Source organism: Aedes albopictus, chromosome 3 (assembly GCF_035046485.1).
Source record: "Aedes albopictus strain Foshan chromosome 3, AalbF5, whole genome shotgun sequence".
Lineage (NCBI taxonomy): Eukaryota > Metazoa > Arthropoda > Insecta > Diptera > Culicidae > Aedes > Aedes albopictus.
The window spans coordinates 215,206,147-215,224,933 of NC_085138.1; the positions used below are offsets into that span (position 1 = coordinate 215,206,147).

General features: G+C 44.1%; 3 protein-coding genes across 3 annotated transcripts in view; all 3 read right to left on the minus strand.

Annotated features, from left to right (window-relative positions):
• The window catches only part of LOC134292215 (uncharacterized), a 75,308-nt gene that overhangs the window by 10,556 nt on the left and 45,965 nt on the right, over positions 1 to 18,787 (minus strand). The window lies entirely within an intron of this gene.
• On the minus strand, positions 325 to 8,700 carry LOC134292220 (uncharacterized). Its single transcript, XM_062861197.1, has 2 exons — positions 6,865 to 8,700; positions 325 to 6,810 (listed from the first exon to the last, which is right to left on the minus strand). The coding sequence occupies exon 1, from the start codon at positions 8,588 to 8,590 to the stop codon at positions 7,244 to 7,246; it is 1,347 nt and encodes a 448-aa protein (XP_062717181.1). The 5' UTR covers positions 8,591 to 8,700; the 3' UTR covers positions 325 to 6,810; positions 6,865 to 7,243.
• Positions 8,629 to 13,904, minus strand: LOC134292214 (uncharacterized). Its single transcript, XM_062861188.1, has 3 exons — positions 13,770 to 13,904; positions 13,642 to 13,715; positions 8,629 to 13,578 (listed from the first exon to the last, which is right to left on the minus strand). Exon 3 carries the CDS (start codon positions 13,330 to 13,332, stop codon positions 8,629 to 8,631), a length of 4,704 nt encoding a protein of 1,567 aa, XP_062717172.1. The 5' UTR covers positions 13,333 to 13,578; positions 13,642 to 13,715; positions 13,770 to 13,904.

Genomic DNA, 18,787 nt, shown 5'->3' on the forward strand with positions numbered 1-18,787 from the left:
TCTCCGTGTATTCTCCTTGGTTTACAGGAGTTAAAAAGCCAACTGTCAGAGAGGTGGCGGGCAGAGATGTCCATATCCTCAGTGTGGGAAAGAGAAATAGAAAATACACCACTCACGCTGTGCATCTGAACAGGAGCCCTTCTCTTATATGTGGATCCACCAATGCGATTCGGATGCGCGCAAGCTTGGTGGGTAGAAATAAATCTCTTAGCTCCCTGAGCACTAGGCCACACAACAGTGCGGCGAGAGCGATTTCAAATTCTCTTCGGTGAAAGTGTAAAAAATCACCCGGGTGCGCGCTCCAGTGAGGTTTTTGCGCCAGAGTGCGCGCTGCGGTGAAACGCCGGAGAGTTCTCGCCCCGGCGACACCATGGTGATAATTCGGTGACTGCTGGGTGAAAACACGGGAGAGCGCCGGAGAGCGATGCGCGCGAAAGAGTGAGCCACACTCGATCCAAGGCGGACGAGCAAGAGCACGCACTAGCGCTTGGTCTACCTACCACCCAAAACAAGAGAAACTGGCTTCTTGGTGTGGTGAAAAATGTTGCTATCCCCAGTGTGGTCGATAAACTGACGCCGCAGTGAATCGCTACGGTGAAATGCCATCTCTGTATGTGCTTAGTATGGCCAAGGTGCCCTTGCTGGCACCCTTTCAAAAAATATGACATGTTCAGGATAGGACATGCGAAACAAAATCGTCAATGTCCCGGGTGTCACGATCAAGGAACTTGTTACGCTATCGATGAATAAATTCGGTGCATCTGTGTGGCCTTCGCTCTGCAACTAATATTCATTCACATAGCGTGCGTCGACTCATACGCGAATAAGATGATCGTCATCCGCTTTTTGGGATGATTGCCGTATGACTGATTGGTCATTCGAAAACACGATTTTGGTAATTTGGACTGGATGGTCGGACAAATCAGTCGATTTCGGGATGGGGTTTTCGTTCAGTGTAGGAGTGCTCACGCACACAAATGCACTGATGTGCGACCAGGCTTATGCATCGATAGAGTAGTTAGGTTGTCATGCATTTAGTGGCAGGGCATGGCTCATGTAGCATTCAGATCGATTAATCGATTCAGGCGCTCACGCTGTTATGCCAGCTTACATTAAGTAAGTTTAATAAACGTTCTAATGAACTGTTTTTGTAGAGTTTTTCTCTCTGAAAGAACTCTCCTTTTCACTAAAGGGTCCTGGGACAAATATTTCAGGTGGAGATTTCCACAATATTTGTTCCATCAATTGCATCGTTGTTGTCCGCTTTGGTACTTGTAATAATTACATCTGGTGGAGATTTCCACAGTAATAATTACAAGAGGTTTAAGTCGGACGGTCCGGGCATCCACTAAATCTCATTTTTCAACAGGTTATGGGCCCAGGCAACGCGTGCCTGGAAATTTTTTTTTTTTTTTTTTGAAAGATTGAATCTGGTGGAGTTATCCGCATGAACATTTTAGAATGATTTAATCTGGTGGAGTCATCCGCATGGAAACTTTTGAATAATTTACTGTGGTGAAGCTATCCACATGATAATTTTTGACCGATTTATTCTGGTGGAGATATCCGCGTGAGCATTTTAACCAATTTACCCTGGTGGAGATATCTGTGTGAACATTTTTAACCGATTTACTCTGGTGGAGATATCCGCATGAAAATTTTTAATTGATTTATTGTGGTGGAGTTATCCGCGTGAACAATTTTGAATTATTTACTCTGGTGGAGTTATCCGCGTGAGAAATATTTTGATATTTGGTATCTGGTGGAGAATTCCGCATGGGCACTGTATAGTGCAAGATGTTTTTTTTTTGAGATAGTTGAATGCTTAGGAGTTTATGACGTCGGGCGGAGATATCCGTAAGTATTTTGACCTACTGTGAGGAATGTTGTTGAGCAGGTTTGCATAATGGACAACAGACTGAGAAGTACGATTCTACCAACATTCAATGGAGATGACAAACGTTATCCTTTTTGGAAAAAGCGTATGGAAAACTATTTCAGACTAGATGACTTACTTTATGTCTTTGAGAGAACTCCGTTGGAGGAGGAATATGCTTCGCCTGGTATCATTGCTTCTCCACAAGCAGAGAACCAGCTTAAGGTGAAACTGGAAGCATTTCCTCATTTTTTTGGTTTTTGATTTTTTATTGAATAACGAAGCAGTATTTTCAAAATCGGTTTTCGTGCACATGTAGAGTATGGATCAGGGTATCTTCTGAATTTTTTACGCTGTAGAAAATGTTTTTCGTTATTGCAGAAACCATTTTTTAGTGAAATTTTGTTCAAAAATGGTTTCTGCAAAAACGAAAAACATTTTCTCTCGCGTAAAAAAATCAGAAGATACCCTGATCCATACTCTACATGTGCACGAAAACTGATTTTGAAAATATTGCTTCGGTATTTAATAAAAAATCAAAAACCAAAAAATGAGGAAATGGATCCAGTTTCGCCTTAAGGCAAAAATGGCTAAGAGACTTAAAGATGATTTTCAAGTTGTTAATGACTTGATGTTTTGCTTGGATGACGAACCCATGGGGCATGTTTTGAACTGTGAATATGCCAAAGATTGATACACTTGATGAAGTATATTTGCCCAAAGGTGTGAATGCAATGCTTGGGCTGCGATCACAGCTTTACCTGCTTAAAAACAGGAAATTTACGACTCTAAAAGAATTATTTTCAACACATGAAGACTTGATTCGGCAGCCTAATCTTATGGGAGAAGAAGTTTCTCGCCAAGACCAAATCAATACTCTTTTGGCTGCTATTCCTGAAAAATTCAGTCATATTTTGGGAGCTCTTGCAGTTATGAGAAAAGACGACCTGATGAATATGACTTTGCTTCAGGTTCAGCGCATATTCATTGATGCTGACATCAGTGTATCCGAATTAGTTGATCAGCAACCAGTGGCTTATAGAATGACAAATGGTTGGAAGAAGGAAGCAAAACCAAAGCAGCAGCAACATCGCAAAATGCTGAGGTGCCACGAGTGTGGCAAACTTGGTCACATACGCCGCTTTTGCGATGAGTATTGTCATAAACCACAGGAGACAGCCCATGTGACGACAAACACTTCAAAGTATCACCAGCAGTGTGACGTAGCCAGTCTTGTGCATTATCACCATCATAACACAAAAAAGCCGCAACATCAACATTGCCCTTCTTCCTCCATCAACGCTACATCCGACCGTCTCTATGTTGCTAACGAACACATTCGAGACGAACGCATTGATACGGTGGCTGCCGCCGCCACGCTCTTTCTCTGCAAATCTCTTGAGTAGCCGAACGCTTCTTAACAGTCGTTCCGACGCAGAGCTATATCACTCACTGCTGGGTGACTCTCGTCTGAAAATGCCAGGATGAAGGTCAATTTGTTAAGTAGTATTGCATGGCGCAGCAAACACAAACATAGCACGCCCTATGAATAGAATGCAAAGCGTAGAACAAAAACTCGCTTCGGTGTTTCATCGTGTGGTTCGAAAACAAGAGTCGATCGCTGCTGTTGGATGTGGTTGACTCTGCATTGAACGAGGATTGGCTTGAGTGGCTTTTGCGTGAATCGATTATGTTTTGATGGACTGCGTTTGTCGTATGAAGTGATGGTTAGAGCGAGTGTCATTCGACATTGACCATCCTGAAACTGCACAACCCTGGACGTAGCCCTCACTACCAACGAAAGTTATGATTGCATGATGCGTGTGCCATTCAGTCTTATGGACACAGACACGCAGAATCGTGTCGGAGTGAAACGACAACGAGCCGGTCTTCCCTGGCTTCAGCAGTTGAAGGAAGATATTCAAATTCGGCATGATGAAGAGCAGGTTAAGAAACAGCGAATCTGCGGTGAGCCCTTTTGGGAACTACCGGTTGTCATGTCAGTGTGTACTCCATCCAACTTCGCCATGGAATCAGGGGAAGATATTTCTCAGGAAAGTGAGGCTTCGAGAGATTTGAATTCATCGAAAGGTGAAATAACAGAGGAAGCAATACGTCACAGCTGTTCATCAGAAGATGATAGTTCATCGATAGATGATGTTGGTTCGCCAGAAGGCGATGTTGGTCCACCAATAGATGATGATAGAGGTTCATCGATAGATGATGGTGAAGGTTCATCGATAGATGATAATAGTGGTTCATCGATACATGATTTTGGTTCACCAGAAGGTGATGGAGATTCATTGACGGATGATGTCGATGGTTCATCGATAGATGATTTTGGTTCACCAGAAGGTGATGGAGATTCATCGACGGATGATGTCGATGGTTCATCGATAGATGATTATGGAGGTTCATCGTTAGATGATTATGGTTCACCAGAAGGTGATGAAGGTTCATCGATAGATGATAATAGACGCTCATCGTTAGGTGATTATGGTTTACCAGAAGGTTCATCGACGGATGATGTCGATGGTTCATCGATAGATGATTTTGGGTCACCAGAAGAGCGATTCCAAGCAACAGCATCAAAATTAAGGAAATTTTTTAATTCATGATTTTCTATTGAACTGAAACTTTGCACAGTTTTTCAGTTCCATCTAAATCGCCATTTTTCGATATCAAATTTTTATTTAGAGCCACGACTAACTTTTCAAAAGGGTGTATGTGAAAATGGTTCAAAAATATTCAAAAATATGCACAGCAAAAACGGATTGTTCGATTGTTATGAATTTTTCAGCAAAGTTAGATAACTAAATGGTGATTTCTAAGAAAATATACACTGTGAAAAAAAATCTTTTTTATCATTGAAAAATATCATTTTTGTCACAAAAACTCAAATATCTCAAAACCCTATCTTTTTACCAACTTGAATTTTTTAGGGAAAACTGTCCATTGTATTAGCAATCTACCATAAAAATTTGGTGATGGTAAACTAAAAAACAAAAAAGTTATAACATTTCAAAAATTTCACAATTTTTACATTTAGTAAAAAAATAAATTTTCTGTGTAAATTATTTCGGCCGGAAATCGCGATTTGATGCTGATTTTATTGTTCAACAAAGTTAGACAACTATATGGTGATTCCTAAGAAAATATACACTGTGAAAAAAAATCTTTTTTAACATTAAAAAATATCATTTTTGTCACAAAAACTCAAATATCTCAAAACCCTACTTTTTTACCAACGTAATTTTTTAGAGAAAACGGACCATTGTATTAGCAATCTACCATAAAAATTTGGTGATGATAAACTTATTAACAAAAAAGTTATGACAATTCAAACATTTCACAATTTTCACATTTAGTAATAATTTTTTTTAGTGTAAATTATTTCGACCGGAAATCGCAGTTTGATGCTGATTTTATTGTTAATGGCCTTGCGTGAGTAAAACAAGTTGTTTTTATTATATATTATATCTATCTATATCTATATATATATAAAAATGCAGTGGCATACGTGGGACCGCGCATAGCTTGCAAACGGAAGGTCCGATTTTGATCGTCTTAGTTTTGTTCTGTTAGTTTTCACCCAAGGAAGGTTTATGAGGTGAAAAGCATGGAAAAAATGAGAGTTTTTGAAAATTGAACATCCATACTTTGTGACCGGGGGGACTTGGTCTTGGATAGAAACTTGAAACGTCAAAAAAACGCAGTAGGCAAGACAAAGTTTGCCGGGTACAGCTAGTATACATATAATATACTATGCACAGTAATGTTCCGATTTTATCACGCTCTCCGCGCATTGGTCGTTTATTCATTAATTTGCTGTTACATTTGAGGACAAGTGTTTTCCCTCTTCTTCAAGATGAATGTTGAAATCATGTTTTGCAACGTTAAAAATATTGAAATGGGTATAGATGTTGAAGAATATTTCAAAGCATTTTTGAAAAGGGGCGTAATTAAATTGTTTAAACAGATGTCGCTGATGGTACGGTGGCATGACTCTCTGCACGTAGCACTTCTGGCAATTTCTCAGTTGTTGTCGTTTTTGAACTTCCTGCGCCCTGCTTTACCGATGATATACAGATGGCTCGTTTGTCAAATTCTAGACGGCTGGACGTGCAAATGCGTGGACATTTGGGTTTATCTATGGTGCTTTCGGTGAGATTTCGTAACTCTTTTGAACATTTTTTTTTTCATCAAACGGTCTACAAGAGAGCGTTGAGTTGAAGACCTTTGAGAAAGCGATTGTTCATGTTGTTCGTTAGATTATAATAAACAAAATCACTTATTAGTTTTAACTGACTAGTTTGGTGTTGGTGGGTGGCTGAAGAAAAAATTCACTATACAATTTTTAATATCCATAGCGGTAGTATTTTTTTGCTTTTTCGTGAGCATTGTCATGGTATGTATACAGACAAACATACGTAACACTGACGAAATTTTCATTGACCACGCCTTTAACGATCATTTTGAATCTTGGTTGTAGCTTTCATAACCAGAAGAGCGCCCATCGTTTTTCTTTGCGTTTGACGTTTCACACTAGCGCCTTCTGATGACGATATTGCACAACGCAGTGTGTTCGGGTCGGAATTTCGGATCAACAAACCGTTTTTGAAAATCAGCCGTTTTACGTTATGGCAGATCAAACTGTAATTAATAAATTAACCGTATCGTCAATAATCATACAATTTAGCATTTCTTAATTCAAATGAGTAAACACTTACAATTTTAGTTTGTTTTCCTCCTCTAAACGGCTTTCCTTCCACCTTCCTATTCAGGCGACGCAATCACCTATTGAATCGTTACATTTGTGTTTTAGGCCATATCAAACAAATTCAAGAAAATTAAACTTACGAATTTTGTCCTTTTTAAATTCAGTTTAGGCCCACTGTGTAGACGGTCTCGTCCTCGTCGTGCGTGTCTGAGTTCTGTTATCAATATTATGTTTATATCTACTTCTTTTGATTTTCAAAATAATTTACCTAGTTTCAGAGTCTGCTGTCCAACCTGTCTTATTCCGTCGGGTCTCAATTGTCCAACCACTCCAACCTATACAACATCCGCGGCTCGAAAATAGATATTTGTATGTGATCGTCCAACCGAACCTGATCCGTATTTCGGCAACTGATCACCCACAAAACTATCTTTAATGCAAACTCCTTTCTAATCACTAAATAAACCTTTTCTCTTCTGTTTCTATTTTTTACCTCTAACATCCGCAATCGTAAAATGGAATCTTCCCAACTAATTCACTTTCTTCCTTTCTTTGTTTTTATTTACCTTATTATTTACCTCCTACCTTTGACAGCTATCTGTCTCTCTCTCCTTCTCATGTCATCTCTACTGTCACTCTGACACCTGTCAACCGACACTTACGCTCGCTGCCTCATCGTCCAAATCATGCCGTGTGGTAACCGGCGCTCGTGCAGTGCTGCCAGAACATTCCCCGGCCCGTAACTCTGTCCCGGAGGCCTCATCCGGCTCAGGGTTACCACAGTCTATCTCCATCCTGGCCAGCTTCACTGTTGCTCGCTTGTACCTTCCAGTGCTGGTACGCACCCACGCTTGACGGATTCTTCCGTCGCCGGACGCGATGACCTCTTCAACTACTCCACGGACCCAGCACTTCCGGTTAGCACCCTCGACCACGTACACTACCTCTCCAACTCGCAATGGCCTCGATTCGCCGAACCACTTTGTCCTCTGGTTCAACGATGGCACGTACTCCTTGATCCATCGTTCCCAAATTACGCTGGCTAACTGCTGCGAACGCTGGAACGCGTCCCGAAGGGCCTCCGCTGGTTGAGGAGGAAACCGCGTCACACACGGTTGGTTCGGAGATGCACCCCTCAGAAAATGGTTTGGAGTGAGTGCTTCTGCTTCTACAGACTCCTGCGACACGTATGTCAGTGGACGGGAGTTGATGATGTCCTCCGCTTCAACGATCGCTGTCTGCAGAATCTCGTCCGTTAACTTTCTTCCGTCATCAAGCGCGGTGAGCGCTTCCTTCACCGAACGTACCAACCGCTCCCAAACGCCACCCATGTGCGGTGCGGCCGGGGGGTTGAACGTCCACTTCGTCCTCGCGTTCGTCAGTTGGTCTGCACAGTCATCGCTGATGCCCTGCACAGACTCCACTACTTCCTTGCTGGCTCCTCGGAGATTCGTCCCGTTGTCCGAGAAAAACTCGACCGGCCAGCCACGGCGGCCGATGAACCGGTGTATCGCCATCAAACAAGATTGCGTCGTTAGTCCAAACGCCACCTCCAGATGCACTGCGCGTGTTACCATGCAGGTGAACAGCGCGATCCACCTCTTCTCCGTTCTGCGCCCTATGGTCACGTCGAACGGCCCCAGGTAATCGACTCCGACGTAGCTGAACGGCCGTAGATTCGGCGTTAGTCGCTGCACTGGCAGTGCCGCCATTCTTGGAATTTCCGGACGACATCGATATACCTTGCACCATACACAGGAAGCTGCCACTTTCCGAACTACAGCATCGACGTGGAGAATGTAGAACAGCTGCCGCAATTCATTCTTCACCGCCTGACGGTATCCATGGCCACTCCGCTCGTGGTAATGCTGAACGATCAGCTGCGTAATCCGATGGTTGTCCGGTAGAATCACCGGAAATCGTAGGTCGAACGGTAGAAATTCCGCCCTCTCGGTTCGGCCTTCAATCCGAATCAATCCATCCTCATCGATCATCGGAGTCAGCTTGTACAGCGGACTGGACCTCTCGATTGCTATCCATCGGTCCACCGATCGGTGGACCACAGCACTTTCAGCTCGTCGATGAAGCTCTCCGACTGCGCTACTTTTAAAAGACACCGCTCTGCCTTCTCATACTCCTCTTGTTTCAGTGGTATGCGAACTGACGCTCCTGCGGATGCCATCCGCACCTTCAGTTGGCCGCTTGTTGCTCGTAGCGTTTCAGCCGGCAGCCTTTCCTTCCTTCGCCTGCAGTTCGACACGAATCGATACACGCAGGCCACTGTTCGTACCAGAACCGTCCACTTCGAAAAGCGGCTCGCGTCCACGAGAACCGCTGGAACCTTCACATCGTGCAGCAGTAGGTGCACGCGTAACTCCTCCGTCGTGTTCGCCGGTGGCATACTCTTCCTCGGCCAATCTTCCTCGCTCTCGTACAGAAATTGCTGTCCTCTCACCCAAGCGCTGCTTGGCTTTGTATCCGGATCCTTGCCCCACTTTGTCAGCTGATCAGCTACGTTCAGCTTCGTGGGCACCCATCGCCAGTCTGCCAGCCTCGTCAGGCTCAGGATCTCTCCGATGCGGAAACCGACGAACTGCTTATACCGACGCTGATCAGATCGAATCCAGGAAAGCACGACCTCTGCATCCACCCAGAACGCCACTTTGGTGATGACGAAATTGTGGTTTTCACGCACCGTTTGCGACATCCGTGCAGCAAGCACCGCTGCCAGAAGTTCCAGTCGCGGAATCGACAGCTGCTTCAACGGCGCCACCTTTGCACGACTGGTCACTAGCGCGCACATCACTTCTCCTCGTACCATGGCTCGGAAATACGCCACGCATCCGTACGCTGTCTCGCTCGCATCCGCAAATATATGCAGCTGCACGTCCTGGATCTCTTCCGACCGTGCACTGCCAAAGTAGCTCTCTGGAAGCTTGAATGCTCGAACTTCGGCCAGAATTTTCGTCCACCGTTTCCATTTGTTGAACGCCGCATCGTCGACCACGTCGTCCCACTGACAGCCTGTCCGCCAAAGATCTTGGATCAGCATCTTTCCTAGTATTGTTACTGGCGCCAGGAATCCCATAGGGTCGAACTGCGCCATCACGATACTGAGCACGATTCGTTTGGTCGGGCGTACTCCTCCTCGAAGGACGGTTGAATACTCTGGTTTCGACGCGGTGGCAAAGCAGAAAGTGTCTTCGACCGTATCCCATACGATTCCCAGCACCCGTTCGTACTCCGTGCTCTTGTCCAGGCTAAAATGAACTGCTGTTTCCCTGCTTCGCTCCCCGAGTTCCTCCAGGACCGCATCTGAATTCGAAACCCAGTTCCTGATGTGAAAGCCACCGCGGGAGTGAACATATTTCACCTCACTAGCTCGCTGGATCGCTTCTTCCACAGTGTCCACGCTATCGTAATAGTCGTCGACGTAGTGACGCTTGACTATCGCTACGGCCGCTTCCGGATACTGTTCCGAATGCTGCTCGGCGTTCAGATTCTTCACATATTGAGCCGAACTGGGTGAGCACGTTGAGCCGAAAGTCGCTACGTCCATAACGTACACCTGCGGAGCTTCGTCACTGTTCGCCCTGAAGAGAAACCGCTGCGCCTGCTTGTCCTCCGATCTGATGCGAATTTGGTGGTACATTTCCTGGATGTCACCACCGAAGGCGATCGGACGTTCTCGGAAATGGCAGATCACTCGTGGCAGCGGAACCAACATATCCGGACCTTTAAGCAGCTCGGAATTCAAGGAGATCCCGTTCACCGACGCAGCAGCGTCCCAAACCAAGCGGACTTTGCCCGGTTTCCTTGGGTTCACCACGACGTTCAGCGGCAGATACCACGCAGTTCCCTGTGGTGTTTCCGCCAGCTCCACATCAGTTGCTTTGTGAGCGTATCCCTTCGACTGGTATTCCTCTATCTGCCGACACACGTTCTCCTTCAGCGCTGGGCTTCGCTCCAACTTCCGATCAAGTGCCTTCATCCTTCGGTCGGCCATAGGGTAACTATCGGGAAATCGCCTTTCGTCGCTTCGCCACAGAAGACCCGTTTCAAAACGATTGCCCACTCGCTTCGTCGTCGACTCGAATATCTGTCGAGCCCGCTTCTCTTCCGATGGCTCTGGTACGGCGAACGATGTATTCGGTGCTTCTTCCAACACGTATTGCTCCCGCATCATGTCATGGAGCTCCTGATTGCTCACTGGTGCGACGGAGTGAAGGTTCAGGTACGTCTGCACCATCGGTCTCCGCTTTTCGGAACCGTAAATCGTCCAGCCCATCTTCGACCGAACGGCGATCGGCTCATTCGGCTTTCCAACCCGTGACTCCAGCGGCGCGAACAGATGCAGATTATCCAGTCCGATGAGGATCGTAGGCACACCTGAGGGAAAGTCCTTTGCCGGCACTCCCGCGAGATGTGAGTATCGCTTGACCACCTCTGCGTACCGAATGTTCTGTTTGGGCAGCTGCAACTCTGATACCGTTCGCGTATTGAACAGCGGATACTTTTCCTTCGAGCCCTTCGCCGACATGGAAATCTCTACAGTCCGAGACTCGTTCTCAAACCGGTTGATATTGCCGGTCCACGTGACTATCAGCGGCTCGAGTGTTCCTTCTGCCTTCAGCCGTTTTGCCACTGCATCATCCACCAGCGTCGCCGACGAACCTTCGTCCAGAAACGCGACGGTATCGTACTGTCGCTTACCGACGTAGAGCGTCACTGACATCATTCGGAAGATAACCGTGCAGTCCGACTTCGCTTTTTGCAGCTGCACTGATTCTTCCACTCGGTGCAGTAGAGGATGATGACCGCCCCGGCAATTCCCCATCATACACCGGATCTTCGACGAACACCGACCTCCACTATGCTTGTTCAGGCAGATTCCACAAAGTTTCTGCCTCTCGACTTCGCGTAGCCGCTCCACGACGTTCATTCGTCTGAACTCATTGCAGTTACGGATGAGATGATCCGTTCGCTTGCATATCCAACATGGCCGGCTGGCCATCTCGCTGCGAGAACCTTCGCTCTGCTTCCGCTCGGATTCGTGCACATGTACAAACTCCTTTCTCCTCGGATTCTCTCTCTCAGGCCGCGCTCGCTCATTCACTGACAGCGTTGAGAACTCCGTCACCTCGGAGACGTCGGAAACGATGTCAGTTGTGAATCGAGTGAACATCCTCAGCGGACTGTCCACTCTGCCGCGCCTATACCGGACCCAATCCAGCTTGTAGCTCGGCGGCAATTTGTCGACCAGCTCCTGCACTAGCATCGGGTTGTTGAGGTGGTCGTTGAGCTGTGCCGCCTCGAGATGATCGCACAATTGCTTAACGGTGATGCCGAAACTTATGAAGGTTTCCAGCCGATCGGCTCTCGGCGCTGGAGCGTTTCTCACCTTCGTCAGCAGCGTCTTCAACAGCTTCTCCGGCTTGCCGAACAAGTTCCGTAAATCTGCAATCACGTCCGGAACTGAGTCTGGTAGAACCAGCCTGCTTCTCACAGCCTCCAGTGCGTCGCCTTGCAAGCAGTCCTGTAGCCGCTTCAGGTTCTCCAGATTCGAAAATCCGCACGCCGCCGTCGTGTATTCGAAGCTGCTAATGAACAGCGGCCAGACTTCTGCTTCTCCCCGAAACTTTGGAAGGTGTTGCGACACTGCTTTTCGAGCAGCTAGTTGCTCCCTGGAGATCCGACCAACGCTTGGCCCTGGCCCTTCAGCACCTCTGCTTCTCCGCAGACTGCTATGCCGGCTGCTTTCCGCTCGATCGTCTCGCTGCTCTCCGTAGATTCGGCCAACTCTTGGCCCCGGCCCGTCAACAACTCTGCTCCTCCGCAGACTGCCACGCCGGCTGCTCTCCGCACGAACGTCTTTAAACGACTCGTCGCTGCTGCTGTCGCCATCACTGTCGCTGTCCTCACTGGTGCCAGCTTCGAATTCCGTGATCACCGGCACTTTCGACATCGGCTTTGGCTTGCCAACTTGCGTCGAGCATCCCGCTCCGAATAGTTCGTCTCCTTTTGGGTACGCTCCCCGAAAATCCGCGGTCGACGGCTTGACGACTGCCGCCGACTGATCCTTCAGCCACTCCTTCACTCTCTTCTTCGGATGGTCCTCCGAAGCTTCACCAACAGCGCTCTCTTGGCCTTTCAGCGCGTTGACTCGGTTGACGCTGCTCGTAAACTGCCTCCGAATCGCTTCCCGCTTCTTCATAAACGCTTGCTCTGCTGCCAGTTGGGCGTCCAGTAACTTCTGTTCGTGCTCCAACTGCTGCTCCTCCATTTCGCGTTGAACCTGGAGTTCCAGCTCACGCATCTCCTGTTCTTGCCTCTGCTGCTCTTCCTTCCACGCCTTCTGCCGAGCAAGTAGCTTCTTCCGCGCCGCCATCTGCTTTGCAAAGGCCTTCTCCTTGGCGAGTTGCTCCTCTTCCAACTGCTTCTCAATCGGATCCACGTCAGAGCCAGCTCCCAGGTCGGACCCTCCATCGCTTCTTTGGCCGGACTTCTTGCTCCGCTTCTTGGCCGCTGCATCCGGAACTTTCAGCTGCTGCGCACTACTTGGGAGACACTGTGGGCACCGCCAATCACTGTTGACAACCCCTTGATCAACACCAGCGCAAGAAAAATGTGCCCAGTGTTGACACTTCCCACATTGGACCCAGTTTACGTCCTCAGACATCGACTCCGACATCGAGCAGAACAAACATTGCTCGGTCTTGGAGGGTGAGGAAGCCATTCCGAAGAATCCGATTTAAAATTTTTGATTTTGTTCGGGTCGGAATTTCGGATCAACAAACCGTTTTTGAAAATCAGCCGTTTTACGTTATGGCAGATCAAACTGTAATTAATAAATTAACCGTATCGTCAATAATCATACAATTTAGCATTTCTTAATTCAAATGAGTAAACACTTACAATTTTAGTTTGTTTTCCTCCTCTAAACGGCTTTCCTTCCACCTTCCTATTCAGGCGACGCAATCACCTATTGAATCGTTACATTTGTGTTTTAGGCCATATCAAACAAATTCAAGAAAATTAAACTTACGAATTTTGTCCTTTTTAAATTCAGTTTAGGCCCACTGTGTAGACGGTCTCGTCCTCGTCGTGCGTGTCTGAGTTCTGTTATCAATATTATGTTTATATCTACTTCTTTTGATTTTCAAAATAATTTACCTAGTTTCAGAGTCTGCTGTCCAACCTGTCTTATTCCGTCGGGTCTCAATTGTCCAACCACTCCAACCTATACAACATCCGCGGCTCGAAAATAGATATTTGTATGTGATCGTCCAACCGAACCTGATCCGTATTTCGGCAACTGATCACCCACAAAACTATCTTTAATGCAAACTCCTTTCTAATCACTAAATAAACCTTTTCTCTTCTGTTTCTATTTTTTACCACTAACATCCGCAATCGTAAAATGGAATCTTCCCAACTAATTCACTTTCTTCCTTTCTTTGTTTTTATTTACCTTATTATTTACCTCCTACCTTTGACAGCTATCTGTCTCTCTCTCCTTCTCATGTCATCTCTACTGTCACTCTGACACCTGTCAACCGACACTTACGCTCGCTGCCTCATCGTCCAAATCATGCCGTGTGGTAACCGGCGCTCGTGCAGTGCTGCCAGAACACAGTGTTTCGTGAAACATTTCCACCAGGTGGTGGTAGTGTGAACTGGGCGATGGATTTTCACTAAAATTGTTCTAGGCGTTTCGTCTGTTTGTCTGTGGTATGTACCTCTTATGCATTTGTTGTTGATGTTACTCGCATTCTTCCGATCATAAAGTCTGTTCTCTAAGAGGTATTTTTTTTTGCAGATAAACTAGACGTTTACGCGTATATAAAACTTTTTTTATACAGCTTTTGTCTTAAAAAAAGTTTAATTCCATTTTTCTTATAATCAACAGTTTTTCAACACTATCAAGGGATTTTTTCACCAGTCACGTACAATAAAAAGTATGACACTCTCAATATTTATGGTCACAACACTGGATCGCGTCTAAGTTTCAAATAGATACTAAAGTAATTATGAATAATCAACTCAAATATCATGAAAACAACTTGTTTAATTCAGGCGGTAGCCTTTACAATAAAATCAGCATCAAAATATAATTCTCGAAATAATTTACACAGAAAAAAATTTTTTTTTGTTACTAAATGTAAAAATTGTGAAATGTTTGAAATGTCATAACTTTTTTATTTATCAGTTTACCATCACCAAAATTTTATGGTAGATAGCTGATATAATGGGCCATTTCCCCTAAAAAAATGACGTTGGTAAAAAGATAGGGTTTTGAGATATTTGAGTTTTTGTGACAAAGATCATATTTTTTACCCTTCTTACACCCATAAGAAGGGTATAAATATCGCTCGAAAAACCGACTTTCGATCCGAGGCCCGGAGGGCCGAGTCTCATATACCAATGAACTCAGCTCGACGAACTGAGCAAATGTCTGTATGTGTGTGTGTGTATGTGTGTATGTGTGTGTGTGTGTATGTGCGTTACAAAAAAAGTCACGCACGTTTCTCAGCCGTCTGTCAACCGATTTGAGTTCTCTTGGAAGCAAATGAAAGCTACTACATCCTAGTAGAACGCTTTTGATTTTTTTTTCGATTGGACGTTTGGTTACCGAGATATCTCTCGAAGAGTACTTATGAGTCATACTTCTAAACTTTTTAAGATTTTTGACCAAGTGTATCATAATAAATATTTCGGCCGTTTGTCAATCGATTTAAGTTCTCTTGGTACCAAATGAAAGCTACAGCATCCTAGTAGATCACCCAAAAATTTTATTGCGATTGGACATTTGGTTACAGAGATATCTTTCGAAGAGTACTTAGGATTTATACAACTAAACTTTTTGAGATTTTTGACCAATTGTATAATAATAAATATCTTAGCCGTCTGTCAACCGATTTCGGTTACCCTGGCACCAAATGAAAGCTACAACATTCTAGTAGAACCCTATACAATTTCATTAGGATTGGACATTTGATTACCGAGATATCTTTCAAAGAGTACTTGGGAGTAATACAGGTTAACTTTTTGAAAGATTTTGGACCAAGGGTACCATAATAAATATCTCAGCCATCTGTCAACCGATTTGGGTTCTCTAAGCACCAAATGAAAGCTACAATAGCCTTGTATAAGGCCCTGAAATTTTATTTCGATTCGACATTTGATTACTGAGATATCTTACGAAGAGTATTTCAATAAATTCTTTCAATAAATTCTTTTTACCCTTCTTACACCCATAAGAAGGGTATAAATATCGCTCGAAAAACCGACTTTCGATCCGAGGCCCGGAGGGCCGAGTCTCATATACCAATGAACTCAGCTCGACGAACTGAGCAAATGTCTGTATGTGTGTGTGTGTATGTGTGTATGTGTGTGTGTGTGTATGTGCGTTACAAAAAAAAGTCACGCACGTTTCTCAGCCGTCTGTCAACCGATTTGAGTTCTCTTGGAAGCAAATGAAAGCTACTACATCCTAGTAGAACGCTATTGAATTTTTTTTCGATTGGACGTTTGGTTACCGAGATATCTCTCGAAGAGTACTTATGAGTCATACTTCTAAACTTTTTAAGATTTTTGACCAAGTGTATCATAATAAATATTTCGACCGTTTGTCAATCGATTTGGGTTCTCTTGGCACCAAATGAAAGCTACAGCATCCTAGTAGATCGCCCAGAAATTTTATTTCGATTGGACATTTGGTTTCAGAGATATCTTTCGAAGAGTACTTCGAATTTATACAACTAAACCTTTTGAGATTTTTGACCAAAAGTATCATAATAAATATCTTAGCCGTCTGTCAACCGATTTCGGTTATCCTGGCACCAAATAAAAGCTACAACATTCTAGTAGAACCCTATACATTTTCATTAGGATTGGACATTTGGTTACCGAGATATCTTTCAAAGAGTACTTGGGAGTAATACAGGTTAACTTTTTGAGATTTTTGACCAAGGGTACCATAATAAATATCTCAGCCGTCTGTCAACCGATTTGGGTTCTCTAAGCAACAAATGAAAGCTACAATATGCTTGTATAAGGCCCTGAAATTTTATTTCGATTCGACATTTGATTACTGAGATATCTTACGTAGAGTATTTCAATAAATTATTTTTTTTATTATATTCACTTGTTATCTTGCATTTGTTTTTGACCAGTGTATGGGAAATTATTTTTCAATAAATAATGCTGATCTCATACAAAGTGTATTCTAGCAGGTTATTGTTTTCAACAAAATTATAATTAACAAATTACAAATACACAGGAATTTTATGAAAACTAACAATATGTTAAATGAAAGCTTTAAATTTATATATTGTGGGAAAAATGCAAGAACTGTACAGCCAAAATAACTAGTTAATGCCAAAACTGATTAACTTAGTAGATGTATCATTTTTGTCCTTTCAACACCATAACCATGAATACCAAGTACTTCGGAGTTAATTTATTCGACTGATTAAGAGATATTAGACAAAGTGCATCTTGCTGATTTTTTTTTATCCATTTGTTAATCGATTCAAGATTATTTGGCAGTTAACAAAAGATACAATATTCCAGAATATGAAAGCTATTTTTTTAACATTCCATATAAGATTCTTGGAGGTATCTGGCATTACTGGTAAGTCCATGGTCTATGCTATTTTGGGAACCATTTCACTAGATGTCAAATCCACAATATTTTCTAGAACTTTTGGCCAATCGCACAAAATAAATTTGCTTAATACGCATAATACAACAATATTTTTAATAAGTGTAAGAAGGGTTCTGTTCACCATGGGTGGATTAAATCGGGTTTTTAAAGTAAAAAAAGATTTTTTTTACAGTGTATTTTCTGAGGAATCATAATTTAGTTATCTAACTTTGCTGAAAAATTCATAACAATCGAACAATCCGTTTTTGCTGTACAGCTTTTAGAATATTTTTGAACCATTTTCGCATACACCCTTTTGAAAAGTTAGTCGTGAGTGAATATGAAGGTTTAATATCGAAAAATGGCAATTTATATGAAATTGAAAAACTGTGCAAAGTTTCAGATATTTTTGAAATGGTCGCTCAGGATCGACTGACATGACTCCGTGGAATTCCTCAGAAGGTGATGTAGGTTCATCGACGGTCGATGTCGATGGTTCATCGATAGATGATGTAGGTTCATCGACGGATGATGTCGATTGTTCATCGATAGATGATTATAAAGGTTCATCGATAGAAGATTTTGAAGGTTAGTGGTTCATCGGTAGATGATTTTGCTTTACCAGAGGGGGATGGACTAGGGGATGGAAGTTCATCGACGGATGACGTCGATGGTTCATCAATAGATGATTTTGGTTCACCAGAAGGTGATGGAGGTTCATCGATAGATGATGATGGAGGTTCAACAATAGATGACGACAGAGGTTCATCGATAGATATTGGTTCGCCAGAAGGGAGTAGAGGTTCATCGATAGTGTAACCCGCGGTTACAATTTTGTACTACATTTATGTACACCACTGTGTTTTGCAACATTTTAATTAGTTTGTTTTTTATGATTTTTTATTTGAAGTTAGTTTTGTCAATTTAGGGAAATAAAATCGTATGTATTTTGTACCGGTGAGGCATTCGACCCCCAAGCTCCCCCACTCCAAGGCACACATCAGCAGCAACAAAGAGCAGAAACAATCGAGTGCGGTGTGTGGTTTGTTTTTGGTCGAGCCGATGACAATTGAACGAGAGAAGTAACGAAACCGTGTAGTGCGACGGACGCGTATTTTAACCCGTTTTAATTACGCCCAGAAAAGTGGTGTTTCGCGTCGAAAGCTGGAAGATTGTTCCCAGCAACGTCGGTAGTGATTCCACGAGTGGTTCACTAGTGAAATAGTGCCGGCCCACGGTTTCGGGTACGAAAAAAGTGCTGTGGAAGTGCAGTGCAAAAGGGTACCGGACCACCGCCATAGTGGGAAGCTAATTGTAAAGGAATTTTCGCTTCCCGGCGGTCTAGTAAAGTGTCCGAAAACCCACCGTCCTCGCTACACGGGCTCAGCCAGTAGAGCCAGTCTCGCCCGTGTAGCTAAACGTCAAGGAGGACGAAGACAGGTAGGTGTAAAGGGGCTCACCACCTGTGGTAGTTGATTGCGGTTACTACCAGAACTGTCTACGGCGAGTAGACAGTTCGGTGTTCATACACCATCGTCGCTAG